This window comes from Plodia interpunctella, chromosome 2 (assembly GCF_027563975.2).
Source record: "Plodia interpunctella isolate USDA-ARS_2022_Savannah chromosome 2, ilPloInte3.2, whole genome shotgun sequence".
NCBI classification, from domain to species: Eukaryota; Metazoa; Arthropoda; class Insecta; order Lepidoptera; family Pyralidae; genus Plodia; species Plodia interpunctella.
In genome coordinates, this window is record NC_071295.1 from 9,109,980 (window position 1) to 9,127,038 (window position 17,059).

Below are 17,059 nucleotides of genomic sequence, written 5' to 3' on the forward strand. Positions count from 1 at the left end.
CGCGAGCGAGTCGATTTTTAGTCGTATCGTGTCAAATTTGCAATCAAATTAGTAGGTACTCCGTACACGAAGTAGGTACTTACTAAATCCATGGTTGCAATCAACCTCTGACAATTAAGTTTGATAGATTTTATCAATTTCAGCGGTACCTAATTACTTTTTAGGCCTCCATCTATCTATTGCCAGTTCCACACTGAGGCCTAACTCTGATACATGCAGACGCGAACGCGTGATCATTGTGTAATTTATATGAGAGCTTTTATTTACCGTGTCCGTCAGGATGAACGGTTACTAAGCATATACAACGTTGAACGTATGTTCAAACTTTGCTTTCATATTGCTTCTCTTTGATTGCTTCCATCGTAAATCACAAGATATAAAATACTTTTGGGTGACTGTTCATTCTGACATCGGAATGGCCGGTCACCAGTCGTAGTGTCTTTGCTATGTGGAATTAGTAAAATCTTAATAGGTCAATATTTTGTAATTTACGATGGAAACAATTATTTCTTAATTGGAAGCAAAGAGAAGCAATGTTTAAACATACGTTCAACGTTGTATATGCTTTGTGACCGTTCATCCTGACGCACACTATTTACCGCAATGAAAAACCAAAAATGTATACCATATATGCAAAAGTTTGGCAAACTGTTCAACGACCATGTGGAGCCGGCATAAGGATATACAATTATATCTCTTTTAATTAAAAAATAACACGAGGTATGATTACCTAGTTAATTTATTAGCTAGGTACTTTATCATTTGTCATGGATCTTATTGCATCTATGATTTTGGCGAAATAAAACAAAGTACCTAATAAAAAATATTCCAAAATAGACTTTTAATACAAAATTACATCCTTTCAATAAAAATAAGTTTCATCCTTTGGTACAATTTAACATTTTAAAACCAAATATAGTGACTGGTAAATAAAATAATAAATACGTTTAAATAAGTATACTTAGTAACATAAAGAGTACAACATTTCAAACAAAATACGTTGGACGCGATGTGATGACGAGTAGTAAATATTAATAAAAATTAGGTAATTCTAACATAAAGATTACAGTACATAATAGCATATTTGAAAATTATATAAAGTCGTTAACAAATATAGGAGGCTACAATGGCACAGAGGAACTATGAAACGAAGACGCTCACTTTTCTTTGGGCTTCTTTTCCTTCTTCCGCGGTGGCGGTACAGGCGCATCGCCGCTCGCGCCCTCTTTCGACTTTACTTTCTTTATGACTTTCTTTTTGGGGGCGTCTGTAGGCGTCGGCGGGGTCTCTGGGTTTTCAGTGACTGAAGATTCGATTTGAGCGGCGATGGTAGATTTTCCTTTAGGTTTGACGCCGATTTGGGCGAGGGAAATAGCGCCGACCGGTGGAGTGGGCACCTCAGGTTCGGCCACATTGAGCGTGTCCGACGGCGGTGTGGGGCGGGGGGGTGGCGGGGCGCTGGCCGGCTGCAGCTCGCTGGCGATGATGGACTGCGCGAGGTCTGCGGCGTCCTCGAGTTCGCTGTCGGGCGTGGGCAGCGGCTCGGCCGCAGTCGGAGGCGCCAGCTGCAGCTTGCCCGCTGGCTTGCGCCGCTCCTCCGCTACACAACCAAATCCACTCCTTATTCTCTCGTTCGATTACGCTTGGCGTTAGTATGGCGGTCACATTAGAGAGCAAGCTCGGTTAGGGCCTGGAACAAAGTCGAGGGAAAACAGAGCTACACGGTTAACTCGAAACAATGCAAGCGGAAAGTTAGATCGTGTCAGTTCAGCGGAGATCTGAAGCTCGACATTACAAGGAGTATTATTGTGGCACATGACTCGATTTATTAAGTCTACGTTGATGAAAATTTCCGCAAAAAAGCTTTGAATAATGTTCCTTGCAATGCATGACAAGAATGTGAAGCAAATAAAATAAAATAGACACGCTAGTTTTCCCAGACACCTTTGGCTGATTGAAAACTTAACGATCTCGGGTGAGTGCATTTCATAGTTATCCAGTAATCCTTGCCGAGTCATATTTATCTACTAAGTATGAATATTATTATGGATGATACTTAATATGTACGATGTACGTAAATGACATCAAAAATGATAATTAGGTATTACTTACTAGGTATAACACTATGACGAAGTAAAGATTACTGCACGGCCATAACAAATTCCGCTATTTTATTTACCAATAGATTTCTGCGCGATTTTTCAATCATCATGGTCGCTCGCAGAAACAGTGGAATAAGTCTTGACCAAAATGACCTATTTACAGCATTAGCTTGGACACAACCCAACATACACTCAATAAGGAATATGACGAATAGATAAATTGATAGGAACACGCTTCATGGGTACACAACACGGAAATCGGAATTTCTTAATACACACGTAAGATCGAATACGTCAAATCGAACTGTCATTTCAAAATATGGGGTAGTCTTGGTGGGTCAAGGTGGGATAATAAATAGAACTCTCTCTCTCGCTTATAATTATTTTTTGTAGTAAGGAATGCTTTCTGCTGGTTTCCCACTTAATTTGGATATCACAGGTATATAATTTTGAAAGCTGAGTTGAGTCCAAGGACAAAATGGTTATTATTACCTGATCTATCAAAGCCGCGTCTCTTGCGCTGCCTCCTCGATAGCTGGGTGAAATAACAACGAATTTTGAAACGTACTCATTAAAATAACATAAACCAAAACATCACAAAACGGCACAAAAGGAAAACATGTGGGCGCAAAGAGCGGGCGACGACGTCGGCCTCCGCGCTTAAGAGGCACTACTAAACAAAACATATTAGTAGAAGACTGAGAAAAAACTGCAAAAGAAACTCTGTGAAAACTTAAAAGTGCAAAGCCGTTAATGGTTGGCCCTTCGCTCGAATCTTCTACTTACATTTAGCAGCGGGTAGTGAAGGAGTTTCTTCTTTTGAGGGTGTGTTAGCCAGGGGCGGACTGTCAGTGACCGCGGAAGACTCAGATTTTTCTGGTGTGGCCTCGGGTTTGGCCGTTTCACTGGATGGAGCTTTAGACGCTTCAACAGTCACCGGAACCGGCTCTTGGGCCCCTTCAGAAACTGTATCTGGTTTCGACGCTTCGGGCGAAGACTTAGGAGTCGCGGGAGGAGTGGGCGGTACAATAGGTTCCACAATCTTTAGTTCCTCTACTGCAGGTGTTTCTACACTAACTTTCGCACCTGCAGGTGTTTCTACTGTAGTGGGAATTTCAGTAGATGGTATTTCAGCCGCGAGTGGAACATCGGTTTGTGTTTCTAATTTGGTAACTGCATCAGATACCGCTGGTATTTCAGCTGTTATTGGCACCTGCTCTGATACTGGAACTTCAGTTGGCGCTATAGACTGTACTGATACAGGAACTTCTGGAACAGGAGTTTTATCAGCTACTGGTGCTGGTGACGGCGCCTGTGCCTCAATCACGACTGCTTCTTGTGCCACTTCTACTGGTGCTATTGCTGGTGGCTCTTTTGAAGGTGATGGCTGTTTTGGAGCCGACTCCTTTGGTGGTGATTGCTGTTGTGGAGCTGGCTCTTTAGGTGGCGATGGCTGTTTAGGAGTTGGCTCTTTAGGTGGCGATGGCTGTTTAGGAGCTGGTTCTTTAGGTGGCGATGGCTGTTTAGGAGTTGGCTCTTTAGGTGGCGATGGCTGTTTAGGAGCTGGCTCTTTAGGTGGAGATGGCTGTTTTGGAGCTAGCTCTTTAAGTGGAGATGGCTGTTTAGGAGCTGGCTCTTTAGGTGGAGATGGCTGTTTAATAGCTGGCTCTTCAGGTGGAGATGGCTGTTTTGGAGCTGGCTCTTTAGGTGGAGATGGCTGTTTAGGAGCTGGCTCTTTAGGTGGAGATGGCTGTTTAATAGCTGGCTCTTCAGTTGGAGATGGCTGTTTTGGAGCTGGCTCTTTAGGTGGAGATGGCTGTTTTGGAGCTGGCTCTTTAGGTGGAGATGGCTGCTTGGGTGGCGAAATTCGGGTCTGGTTGAGCGTCTGTGAGATTTTGGCCCAAATATTATCAAAGGAATCCGCCCCCATATAGTCGATATTGCCTGCTTCCCATCCCTGCCGACGGGACAACTCATCCAAAGCCTCGCGTGGAGCACCCACACCGGCTACTACTCGAGCTAGGTTGCCAGCAACTCCACTCTGGAATTAGAAAATTCAAATTTATTTGCTGTGTTTAAAAAATAAAATTATATCTTATCTGAAGTAAATGTTTTAGTAAAAGTTAAAACAATAGAAATATAGTTGTGTTAACAAAAGGATACGTGCAATTAGGTTTCAAGGTCACTCATCATGCCAAACTCTACGGATCAGGGTACACTGGCACTTGATATAACAAAAAGAATTGGTACCTGTAATGGTACTGGTAATCGGTACCTGTAGTGATGTACGCAGCAGAAATGCAGAAACCAGTCCTGAGTGCTATACTTCAATATTATGACGATAAAGATGGTGATATAGGCAATTAAATAACATAAAACTTACTTGCTGATCGTCTTCAAATTCATAGCCATTATCTTCAGGCAAAAGATCAATGTCATTTAATGTTGGAGACTCAGATAGCAAGGAGGGCGGTGGAGAGGATGATGGAGTAGGAGGTAGTTCATGCGAACAAACTTTTCGTCCATGGGCATCTATAGCCGGTCGGTGCCTTAAGTAGAATCCATCATATGGGTGCCTTGGTATTATATCGTCATAAATTTCACTATCTTCAGAATCTACACCTCCATTTATGGCTCCATTATAGCTAAGTGGCATTTCAATTGGTTTGAGATTTCGACGCCTTTGAGATATCTGTTCAGTACCTACATGAACATGTTGTACTTGAATTGGTTCTGACGAAGGATGCACTGCCTCAGATCCCTGATGTATATGATGAAAATTGTCAAAATTTAAATTAGTTTTTTCAAAGTTTTGTTCGTGACTAGATTTATGTACATGGTGTTGGCTGTGATAACTTGAGTGTTTGTGCGAATAATTATCGAGATCATGATGCTCGTGGCTGGAATGTTTATAGTGAATATTATCAAAATATTGTGTATTAACGTGATCGAAACTATCGTGTTGGTGTTCGTGAGAAGGAGAATGATCGTGATGATGCTCTTGAAGCCAGTGCTCTGTTTGATGCTGTTGATTTGATTGATTGTTTGCGTCCCATTGTTGACATCCGTACTCGTATCGCCCCTGATTTTGACATGTTATTTCTACTTCAAAAGTATCAACGCCTTGTTCCGATTTATATTCCCAAGCATATTTTCTCATTTCTCCGTGATCTTCATATCTTTGTGATTCATTAAATACTGGCGTTTCATTATTGATCGGTGGAATATGTCCTTTATAGATGTCCCATGGATTATGGAATTCAGTAAAGTCTAGCCTTGCCGCGAGTGTCTGTTCCTGGATTTGAGCACTGGGGTGATGCCAAGGGAATTCTGATTCGGGGTCCACCTGCGGTTCATAGTGCTGGCAGACGTCGTGTGGCAGTAACGCCGGGGGACGGTAGAGGACTCCCTCCTCCTCAACCTATCGGTTGAAGGGACAAAACAACTCTATAGAATTGCATGCAGACAAACACTTGAACTAAGCTTATACACAACGATACAAAACGGTGCTGCTAGCTTTGTCCAAGCGATTATTAGAAAGTTAAAAATTGCAAAACTAATTAAACATACAAACGCATAAATTAAATATATTAAGTAGTGCTATAAAATATACCCAATACCTTTGAACATATCAATCTATGGCATGTAACAATCTATGGCATTGTAAGTGTTTAGGTTATTAACTGGTTCATTAACTGTCCACCACAGCATCGATGTAATATTTGTCATAAGTATGTTTATTTAATTTTGCAATATGTAAGTTTTCACCAAAATACCAACACCATCTAACACCATACCATGCCGAGAGATAGAACCGTAGAACCGTGCAATCAGGGACTGTCATTCAAATATACAAATAGTAGAAAATGTTAGTATTTTGGAGAAACTTTAATCACAACTTGACAAAATGCTTTAAACAAGTGCAATATAAGTGGCAGGTTGTATAGTGGGCAAGCTTCAGAGTGCAAGCGTTAATTAATTCACTCTAATATCTCTAATATTACAAGCTAAATTTAAAATATTGAAGATCTTAATGTGGTAGTAGGGATTTTCGGAAGGTGAATAGAAAGACAAACTAATACATATGTATGTACAAGTTGATTTAAAATCTCACCTCTGAAATTTTAGATTCCTTGTGTGAGCGATCGGAAAACATTTCGAGTCAGTACTATACAAAGGGCACTAACAAAATGGATCGTTTTACTGAGTAATACTAAGAACAAGATGTTGTGGTAATGCGTGAGTAACCGCAATGTGGGTTCGATTCCCCGCTTTACTTGATATCGTAATCGATATCTTAGGTAACGTAAGGCAACTGTATAATCACGTGTATTCTATTGATTATATTTTATAAACGGTGATACTATATATATGTAAATCTATGAGAATTGTATCTGCACCAAGAATAGTTTTTTTTTTATTATTAGAATAAACTATCTAAATGATTTCAACAAAAGTACAGAAGATCTAGCAATATTTCTTTGGATTCCTGTGGTATTTTTACAGGCATTTATAAATTATTTTATTATATAGTTAGACACTTTATAAAAAAAATTTTTTTTTCAGAATTAATCGGCTAACATTTTTTCCAATGGTTTGTCAGCAAAACTGTATAATTAACCCAAATAAAAATAGTAATCTAAACAAATTTGAAGCTATGTTTTAAAGTCATTTTTATTTAATAAGTACCTATTTATTATTCATGAGCTCATTTAAAAATAATTTCGATAGGATGTCTAATTCTTCATCTGAATTTAGCATATTTGAAAATTGAATTCCCTATAACATTGATTTACCAACATTAAAAGCTGGCTAAACTGAAACATAGTCACAGCATCACATATGTTATTCACTGATTGGACATAAAATGGTCCAAGTAGTCATTTCAGATGAATAAAGATTTAAAATGAAATTACCATGGACTCATCAAGCTTGGAGTGGACATCGGAGACGAAGAGATCCCACCAGAGTTGTAGGAACTCCCGCAAATGCTCAGGCGCATCGACTGTGCGGGATTGGAAGTTGAACTGCTGCAGCCACGGCTTGGCCGCACCGATAAAGTGAATGATCTTCAGGTTCTGCCCGTAGCTAGAAAAGTTAACATTGACTGTCAATTCCACTATGAAATATCACTAACAGAATCTACATTGCTAATTGGAAATGAAAATGGCCATCATTTTGCAGAATAAAAGAAATGTTATAAATGTTTCTCACATATGACATTTTTAACACTTACTGTTTTAGAGCAGGTAGATAGGAGTAGAACGCGGCGGATGTGACGTTGTACAGGAAGGGTAGATGTTTGTTGATGTCACCACGTGCCCAATCCGAGAAGAAAGAATTTAGCAGGCCCTGGTCACCACCTTAAATTGTACACAATACATTACGAATGAAGAAATAAAGGAATGGGAAATATTATTGTTCTATATAAAGTAAAATCTATTTGATTATTTAGTCTGACACATACAGAAAAACATACAATTTGTGAGCTGTTAAACTATAAAACTTTAGTTGATATAGGCAATAATATAGGCCGATAATCAATATTTCGTTCAGCGAAACCGAGAAAAAGCATATTCATACACTCTTGTGGTTGAAGAGTTATTTAACTCTTCTGGGATTTCCAAGCATTATACTATTAAATCCACTTTCTAAAATTCCAGTGATACGTTTTAATAATTAATGAAAAGCTATAGGAAATCAAATTTTATCAAAACACCTATTTCGAAGAGTGAATATAAAATAGCAGCTGATAGTTTTAAAATTCAGCATTCTCTTCTAAAAATTCAGCATTTTCAGTAAAGCTCTTATTTTGTATCACGACATTCTCACCATCAAAACTGCCCCGTTCTTGGGCGAACTTGATGAGTTTCTCGAAGGTTTCCGCTGAAGGCCTGTAGACAAATACACCAGAGTTGAAGCAGTCGGGCCAGCCGACGTCAGGCGCAGCGGATAACTCCTCTCTTTCGAACAGTTCATCGCAATTCTGGACGATCTGATGACAAAGAAGGAATACGCTTTAGAAATATTTAACTACAAGCTTTTGCCCGCGACTTCGCACGCGTGAATTTCATAGCTAAATCTCAATAATTTTTTATTTAATTTTTATCGCGTACTTTGTAAGACTGGTAAACATATATGATTCAAATTCACATTTTTTCTCATTTTTAGTTCAATTTTCTGTTTCCCGCTGCCTGTCTCGTCCCACAAACTTGTCCAATCCCGCTTCCTGCTATGTAATGTAAAGTAGATATCCCGTACCGTTTCCTACATATTGTGCCATCATATTTTTTGCAATGTGTCCCGCCCTGTTTCCCACTACGTGTCTCCTTCCCATTTCCCGCTCCTACTCTCACTCCCGCTTTCTGCAACGCCTATCGTCCCAATTTTCATGACGTTTAAGTCCCGGATTTTTATTAACCACAAACATCCCCCTCATTTCCGGGATGAAATGTCTATAAGATGTTGACCCGGGGTTCCGAGGAATTATTGATTCATAATTAGTGTTTTAATTATCCTACGGAAACCTGAACATTTACCGGGATGAAATGTCTATAACATGTTAACCCGGTATATAAGGTACCTACATACCAAATTTCAAGCAAATCGCTCCAGTAGATTTCGAGTGATGCGCGTTCAGACACACAAACAGACAGGCAGACAAAAATTTCCAAAACTATATTTTCGTCATCTATATCAGTAACTAAGTATATCCCATGAAGAATTAAAAAAATATATCCAATGTACAAATTTGGGCTTCCTTCAATTTTATTATATGTATTGATATGTATTGATTTTCTTTTAGTCCTAGATTCGAACAAACAACAAAAAATAATCATTATTCAATGTTGGCTTGTCGTAAATAAAAGTGAAGATGATACACAACACTTCACATAGTATATATATAACATACCAATACTAATCTATAGCGTAAATAAGAAATGCACTTAATTTAATAAATTCCAATTTTGCTGACATTTTAAACAAACAACCTAAAAAAATGAATCACATAACTCGCATGATACTATCATGAAGTAAACATCATCTCACACTCACTATTACTACGTAACATATGAATAGGCATCTCGTGAACATTTAGTAGCTCCTTAAAAATGTGGATGACACGTGATAATTATTTTATTTTACCAGTTGATTAGATAACGTGCATATTTGCGCCTGGTTCATCAGCATTCGTTCTGAAGCTGCATGCCTTGATTATAAATAGTTCACGAATAAAAATGTTGGTCGAGTAGATGTTATCACTAAGAATACATAAAGAATAGTATCGTTACTACAACGTGAAATCTAGATATGCTCGTGTAATATGCGATAACAAACTTTGTCATGCTGCAACGATAAATTCTCAGAGTTGGGATAAAAATAGGTGCGGAAGTAGATGTAACCAGATAAATTTTATCTAATGATCAAATTGGAAAGTACTGTGCAGCTCAGAATTCATCCTACATCTCTACTATCAATCACAGGATTACCATATATCATATTCATAAGTTTAGGTACCTATGTATTCAAATGTGTTGTATTTGTCAATACTTAATTGTAAGGCTTCTTTATAGATTTTCAAAAGTAATTTCGAATTTAGGACAAAACAGTACCTATAATATTAAGTTGCGAGGTATACATTGTTGTAAAAAGCATTACCTAGGTAATATGCATCTGAATTAAAATAGAATTTGCTTATGGAACATCTAGTCCAGAAATTAAAATAATTTGTATTTTTCTGCAATGGGACTCACAGAATTGTTGTAAACTTTGACCACAACTTGATTTTTAGCTTAGCTATCCTATCGTTTTTTTCTTTCATAAACTTATTGGAGAGAGAGAATTGATTCAATAGTCACGTATCCACAGCAAACAGAGAGATAGCGTTTTTAATTTCTTATAGAGTTCATTGAGTTACCATATTTTTATCGCAGGTTATTATGTCAACTGATGCTTTGTTCACGTCCGATAATATGTACTTATAATATTTTTATAAATATTGTTTAAATTGCGTTAATTGAATATTTTACATGTTTTTGTACATTGATACATTGTTTTTGTTGTGTTCAGTCGGCTAAATTGTGTGGACCAATACAACTCACTGATACGGCATTATTTGTGGCGCCATACAGGTATTTTAGTGTGTACCTAATTACAATTTAACAATTCTTCTTATACGGATTATTGCTGATAATAAAGTTGCCTACTCCAATCAGAATAGAGATATTGATACCGAAAGATACGGGAACGCCAGTTGAAAAAACACTATAAAACGAAAGTGTAGAATTTGGACTGTGTCCAAAATTGCCGGGAGCAAATATTTGGGCCACGGTCTCGTCATCGTCATCTCGTGTTACTGCTAACATCCACATCCGGTAACATTGACTTTCTTATCGCATAAACAATTGCACACCGAAATAAATTGATGGCTTTTACAAATTTTAACATGGACCGTTAATTTTCAATCTCTCTCTCATCTAAGCGTATCCCTTCCTCAACCGTTGAGTGTCGCATACCTAGTTGCTTGACCATTATTGGTTTGGTACACCAAAGTAGTTTATGATTGGTATGCATATAATCTTTGACAATATTTTTCAATCTGTACATCTAAAAAGAGCATCTTTTTTCGATTAAATTTAGTTATTGCTCGTTACAAAATAACGTTCATTATGGTCACCGGTACCCGAATACATCAAATAGGCTAGTTGAAAATTTTCGTATTGATGACCATTGAAGGTGGACCAGTGAAAAACTTACTGTTATAATGACTTCAAGATAATGTTTTCAAAGATTGTCATTATCACTAAGATAAAATTACACATTTTGGATTCGCCTAAATGCTCTATACTAAAATGACACGAACAAGTGTAAAAGTAAATATTATGTTTACGGTGATGAGTTCATTATAAAAGTTGTAATAAAATTTTATCTTTTGAGTTATTATTATGGCTGAGTTTGATTTTATAATTTCATAATTTTTGAAAATTGACTTTCCAACCAATTTTAAATATTCGTATGGGTAATGATCCAACTGCAATGTTACAGTCTATAAATTATCATAATGATTCTAAATATCAATTTTACCTGGGTTATACACATTTTTTACAATTCTCTAACCTTGTGCCTAAAAGTGGATATTCTTAGTTTTAAATTATTAATGGGTTACATACATACACATGACACATAGTAGTGTACAAGCATTGTACAGGTAGTGGGTACCTATTTGTTCATCAATTGTTATTTAGGTACATTTTCACGAAATAAGTTTGTTCCGTTTTTTTTACTTCTGCCGTAACTAAAATTTCAATCGATCATTACTACATACATAGGTACTCAGGAAAAATTTTGATACTGTTCTTGATATCAATCGGTAACAAATTGCGTCATAAGAGGGCACTTTGCATTCATTACTCTTCATTTGAATTCGCAGATGTGAATGGCCTGTGTTTCTTCACAATGTATTGTAGGTATCTTAATCCATGATACTGTCTCGCAGTCGCAAGTATCTTTTGCTTTCAAATGTAGTGTGCTATTTATTTGTTTGGTTATATATTATTTTAAATAAGCTCATGTTCTAATTAGCTATTATAAGAAGCCATTAAGTTTTATTTGTTGGGGCTGACTGACCTTATATTGTGTCCCAGATTTTAAATCACGCTATTTGGGGTTATTACCCTAATAAAATTAAAATGTTTGTGGGTAATAAACAATTAATTAGTCTTTGTATAACACTACTGACTCAGCAATGAAGGACAAACAGTTTTGAAGGCCCTACCTAACAGTTTTTTGAACAAATTATCGAAACGAATCAAGATTTTTCTTTAATTATTAAGACTGTCAAAATGTCAAAAAAAATCGTGCCATAATTCTTACCAAAGTGTCAGCGTCAAGGAAGACACACTTCTCGTACTGTGTGAGACCCCAGCAATGGATCTTTGTGAATGTGATGCCCAGTTCAGGCCTTTGCAACAACGCCAAGTGTGTAGCATCTCTTGAATCCAACACGTCGACCAAAACCACCTCAGCAAAAACTGCGCGTAGACGATCTCTGAAGACGCAAAAACACTGCAATTAACTACTTTTTATTGATTATATTAATTTAGAAAGTTACTTTTATATCGCGCGATGCATTTCTACACAATTTATCGTCTATATTGGTAAATAGATTAGAAAGGTAGCACAATAAATAACAATAAAATCCGTTAGCGATGTTCCCATAAAAACCGCAGAGAGGGATGTTATTAAAGTGCTAATAAAAATTAAACTATTAGTATTTAGTATTTTTTTTCAGAGCTTAGAAAGATACAAGTCCAGCAGATATGTTGCTACAAGAAATGATTTACCTCATAGGTTCAGTGACAGATGGTGTTATGAGGACGACGCTAGGATATGCGGAACCGGCGCGACGCAATGAATGCGCCAGCACTAGGGCTCCCAAGCCATAGGAGTCGTTTGTGGCTAATGTCACCCATGCTCGATCTGCGGAAATATGGAGCAAGATTGAAAATTGTATGCTTATGCTTGTAAATGAAACAGCCTAGGGATAGAAGATTGTAGTAGATCTGTTAATATTATTGATTTACCTAATTAGATAGCGCATAGTTACACATTTCTTTCATATTGGCATTTGAAAAAGTTGAATTAAAAAAAGTTACTGAGTAACTAAAAGTAAAAATTTCTCCATTGAATACTTTTCACGTCACGTTTAAAATAAATGTACACACATAAATGAATTCCTTCCCTGCAATCACGAGACTCATGTCGTATTTCAGCAGATGATGTTTAGGATAAAGAATTACTTATTTCGTTGCCATCCATTTATCAGTAACAATAGTCATGTCGTCATTAAACTTCAGCTTCATAATGCTGACATAAACATAAAGTGTAAGAAGTCTGAATGTTATGTAAGTGTGTTTTATTAATCTTCAATATTTAAAATAATTTATTATATTATATACGCAAATGAGAATGTTCCTAAGACATATAATATTACGAGTTAATTTAAAACGCGTGAATCCAATCACATCCAACACAACCTTGGGTGCCAAAGACGTAAAATCTAAATTTACGGGAAATTTTGAAGATTACTCAATTCTGTATTTAGTTGGTTGGTGGGTTTGAGTTTCGTCGCAAAAAGGTCCAATATGCGCAGTAGCTTCCTGTTTTGCACTGACGTGGGATCTACGTAGATGTTCAATAGTTCTTGGCACGTGTGCTAGAATTGGCTCTGCCGCCTTGCAGTTGCCTTTGCGCGCTATTGCTGCTGTCAATATCGACACGTGTTCACATTTAGCTCGATTTATTGTTCGTAATTAATGTTAAACCCTTTTTGATCTTAGAGAGTCGTTTAGTTTCAGCACTTTAAGGTTTTTTTTTGTAAAGTGTGTAATTAAAGTTCTGTGTTAACTGAATATTATACAGAAGAACAATTTTCTCTTTTCTGTAAGAAGTCTCTACTCGGGTTACTTTCCAAAATGTTTGATCATCTCTAATTTTATTCATATATATCACCGAGAAAATATTATCTTCATCAAATTTAACTAAAAGTCACATGTTAGCTGTTAGCGTCGAAATATGTTGGCGATTTTATGGAAAGTCAAAAATGTATATCATAGATTCTATTAATTTCCAACAGTATTTTTTTTTTGTTATAATAGACAGGTTTTATATAAAAACCTAGCTTTAATTACAACCAAGCAGATCATCAATTATTTCTTTTTGCAAATTCCTCTCATTAGCTTCTAGAAATACATTCACGAATATCTGTTGAGCTCGCGTGGGCCATCGCATACACGCGATGTATGTAGTAGACAAGTGCCGCACGTTTCTGATCCAAAATAGCGCGACACAAATAAAATTGAAAATAAAACCAACTGGATAGTGTCAGACATTCGAAAGCGTTGCCGGCGTCTGTTACGCCTACATTAAAATTATACCGGATCATCCCTACCGAGAAACGGGACGAAAGTAAATGTAGCGTTGTATATGGATTACATTGACAGGAGATTGGCATAATGACAAAACATTACAACGGGTACCTATCAAACAATCAATCTTGTCGTCGATATTTCGAAGTTAGAAACCTAACAAATGAAACTAAGCCACAATTATTAAACCTAAGCTGTAATATATATTTTAACAAATCTCTCAATGTTTCCAGTGTTAATAGTAACTCTAATTAATAAATGAAGATGTAGAAGACACAATTTGTGTACGATTTATGATGTGATGTGTCAATCTTGGCAAAGACTCGAACGAATTTCATAGTTACAGATGTTTGATGTGTGTAGTTAGCGAAATTGAATTATATCATTAAATGCAGATTCTAATTTAGACGTTTTCTCTTCGCTGGAAAATGTTCAACATCAAATTGTCATGTTATCCATACTAATATTATAAATGCGATTATCCGTCTGTATGATCCGTTTTCACGGCTAAACCGCTGGACCGATTTTGATGAAATTTGGTATGTAATTTAGTTTAAAGCCCCCGTTCAAGTATGGGCTACTATTTCCAAAATCAATACCCAAATGACTATAATGGGGCCTCCCCCCATGAAAGTTTATATAAAAATCTTGCCTGTTCCGTGTTCGCAGAGAAACTGACGCGGGCGAAGCTGTGGGCAAAAGCTAGTTGTTTATTATAAATGGAGCTCGTAAAAAGCATCTTTTAGCAAGCCACATGTTGATGGTTGATAGGTTTTCGATTAGTTAACGCCTTTTAACATCCTGCGTGCTAGTTCTTGTAATAAAATTGAACACGATAGCAAACTAAACGAGCCAACTGCCGAAAGGCGCCACAATAAGGCACTTGAGAGTCGAGATGCAGGATCAGACGTGGGTCGGGAGCAATGTCCCTGCGGTTTCTATTTAGGTGCGGCCGGTCCGGCGGGATGGAACGCGGGCAGTCAACCATTTAACGGAATAAAGGAATGCAATGGTGATATGCCCATCAGATAACCTATCCTTCCTTTTGTTTTAAGGCAAAAGTCTATCCAGCGGTTATTGGCCTATATTTACAAATGCCCAGTAGCTATGCCATAGCCATAGCATATTTCCTAATCTCTACATATTATTTAAAAAATCACAGAGTGTGTCTGAGTCTGTGTGCCATAATGATTTTGGTCTGGATATCATAAATTGGAAAACTATTGACCAGAGATATACATACATTTAAGTACCGATTGAGGGAAAGATGCAGAAGTATGAAGATCCTTTAGAATATCTAACTTTGAATTTGGAGAAGTGAAAATACATATTTACCCTAAAGAACTCAAGAGAAAGCTAGACAGGTTTAGAAATTAGCTGGTTATCTATGTTAGTAGTGTTTATATAAATATTATCTGGTGCCACCGATGCCATGGATCCACGAAACTTATTTATTGATGAATTGTAGTTTTGCATGCCAACAAATCATCTACGTATTGAAACAGTATTACGCGACGCCGGTTAACCCACAACCAGGTCGGATGAACCTTTGCGGCTAGGATTGAATATCAGCAATAAAACCGCAGCTATATCCAGACAATAGCATACTATGTATCACAATCGATATCTTAAATAACAACATTATCACTTGCCAATATCGTGTGTCATTTTAATAGAAGTTCTTTTGACGCGGAACAAAATAAAGTCCACGAAAATTCATGGCCAAACCAATTGCACAAACTTTGCAGACTTATTACCGAAGTTATTAGTGTAGGTTCTGATAACAGAATATGCTGATAGACTATAGCTTGGCTGGTATTTGCTATAAGATAACGATCGACTGTTTACAATTTTATTGATACAACATCGTAAATACAGATTAGAAAATGAGTTAATTCATAATTTAAACGATTTTAACATAACATAGAACGGGTCGATCTGGACTAAGATGATGTAGATAATGTTTGTAGTGTCAACAACGATAAATCGGACACAGGCTGGACGAAAATAAAATTCAAGGCTGGCCATCAATAAACATAGCGTTTTAAAGTATTAAGACATTTTTTAAAACAGATGCAATCGTTACAATAAGATTATATCTATGTTTAACGAAATTGATGAACTCTTTAAATTATTTTTATTTTCTTCAAAGTTTATGAATACAATTAGAATTTGGTAGATCTATTATGGAATACAACAGATTTTTAATAAATATAAAAAATATATACGAATGCAGATTTTATTATATATATATATATATATATATATATATATATATATATATATATATATATATATATATATATAAATATTAAGGAAATTCTTCAATCAGAGAAACGACTTGGATATGTGGGTTATTATAAATAAAATTATTTTAAGAAATTTGTAGCAAGTGTATTAAAATTTTAATAACCATGTATACTTGATTCAGTTCTGCTACAAGCATTTGCGAAGGTAGGTATTATACCTAGGTAAGTTCAAAGACTAAAATATATATGAATTTGAAATTTATTAAGTAGCTAGCTATGAAGATGTAAATATTTGGAGTTTTTTTTAAACTACCCTGAAAACTTATTTTTCCTAATTTCTTATTCCATTTTGAGAAAGATCTAAAATTGCGAGTTAAATGGTGAGATAAAAATTAGATTAGACACTGGAGTAGATTTCAATCAAATACCAGTAGTTAGGTACTCACTTGACATTTTGTGGCTGGGTGTAGTAGTCTCGTGTGTGACAGTTCCAGTCACCTCTGATATCACGAACTACACGCGCTCTTCGCGCAGCACTAACAAATGCACGCAGCGTGCGCGACCGGCAACTCGACCCCTTTTCCGCGCCACTAACGCACACAACCAAATTAATATGTAGCAACACACTCACTCATAGCATGTAACGCAGTGAGCGCAAGCGCGATATAGCAACAACTTCAAAGCGGTGTCTACAGAATTAAATTTAAAATAATAGAACAAAAAACATTTCTATTTTTGTAAGCAATATCGCTACAAAATTACAGCAGTATGAACAAAAATA

General features: G+C 36.6%; 1 protein-coding gene across 5 annotated transcripts; it reads right to left on the reverse strand.

Annotated features, from left to right (window-relative positions):
- Positions 1-814: 814 nt before the first annotated feature.
- On the reverse strand, positions 815-16,884 carry LOC128677385 (proteoglycan 4-like). Of its 5 annotated transcripts, none has more exons than XM_053758185.2 (10): positions 16,725-16,884; positions 12,446-12,581; positions 11,976-12,150; positions 7,935-8,097; positions 7,339-7,465; positions 7,019-7,190; positions 4,486-5,523; positions 2,889-4,143; positions 2,595-2,637; positions 1,457-1,690 (listed from the first exon to the last, which is right to left on the reverse strand). In XM_053758185.2, exons 1-9 carry the CDS (start codon positions 16,729-16,731, stop codon positions 2,603-2,605), a joined length of 3,108 nt encoding a protein of 1,035 aa, XP_053614160.1. In that variant the 5' UTR covers positions 16,732-16,884; the 3' UTR covers positions 1,457-1,690; positions 2,595-2,602. The 5 variants fall into 5 exon arrangements, with proteins under 5 accessions (XP_053614142.1, XP_053614177.1, XP_053614160.1 ...); XM_053758176.1 differs by having other exon boundaries at positions 1,461-1,600; XM_053758167.1 differs by lacking the exon at positions 2,595-2,637 and having other exon boundaries at positions 815-1,600.
- Positions 16,885-17,059: the final 175 nt, after the last annotated feature.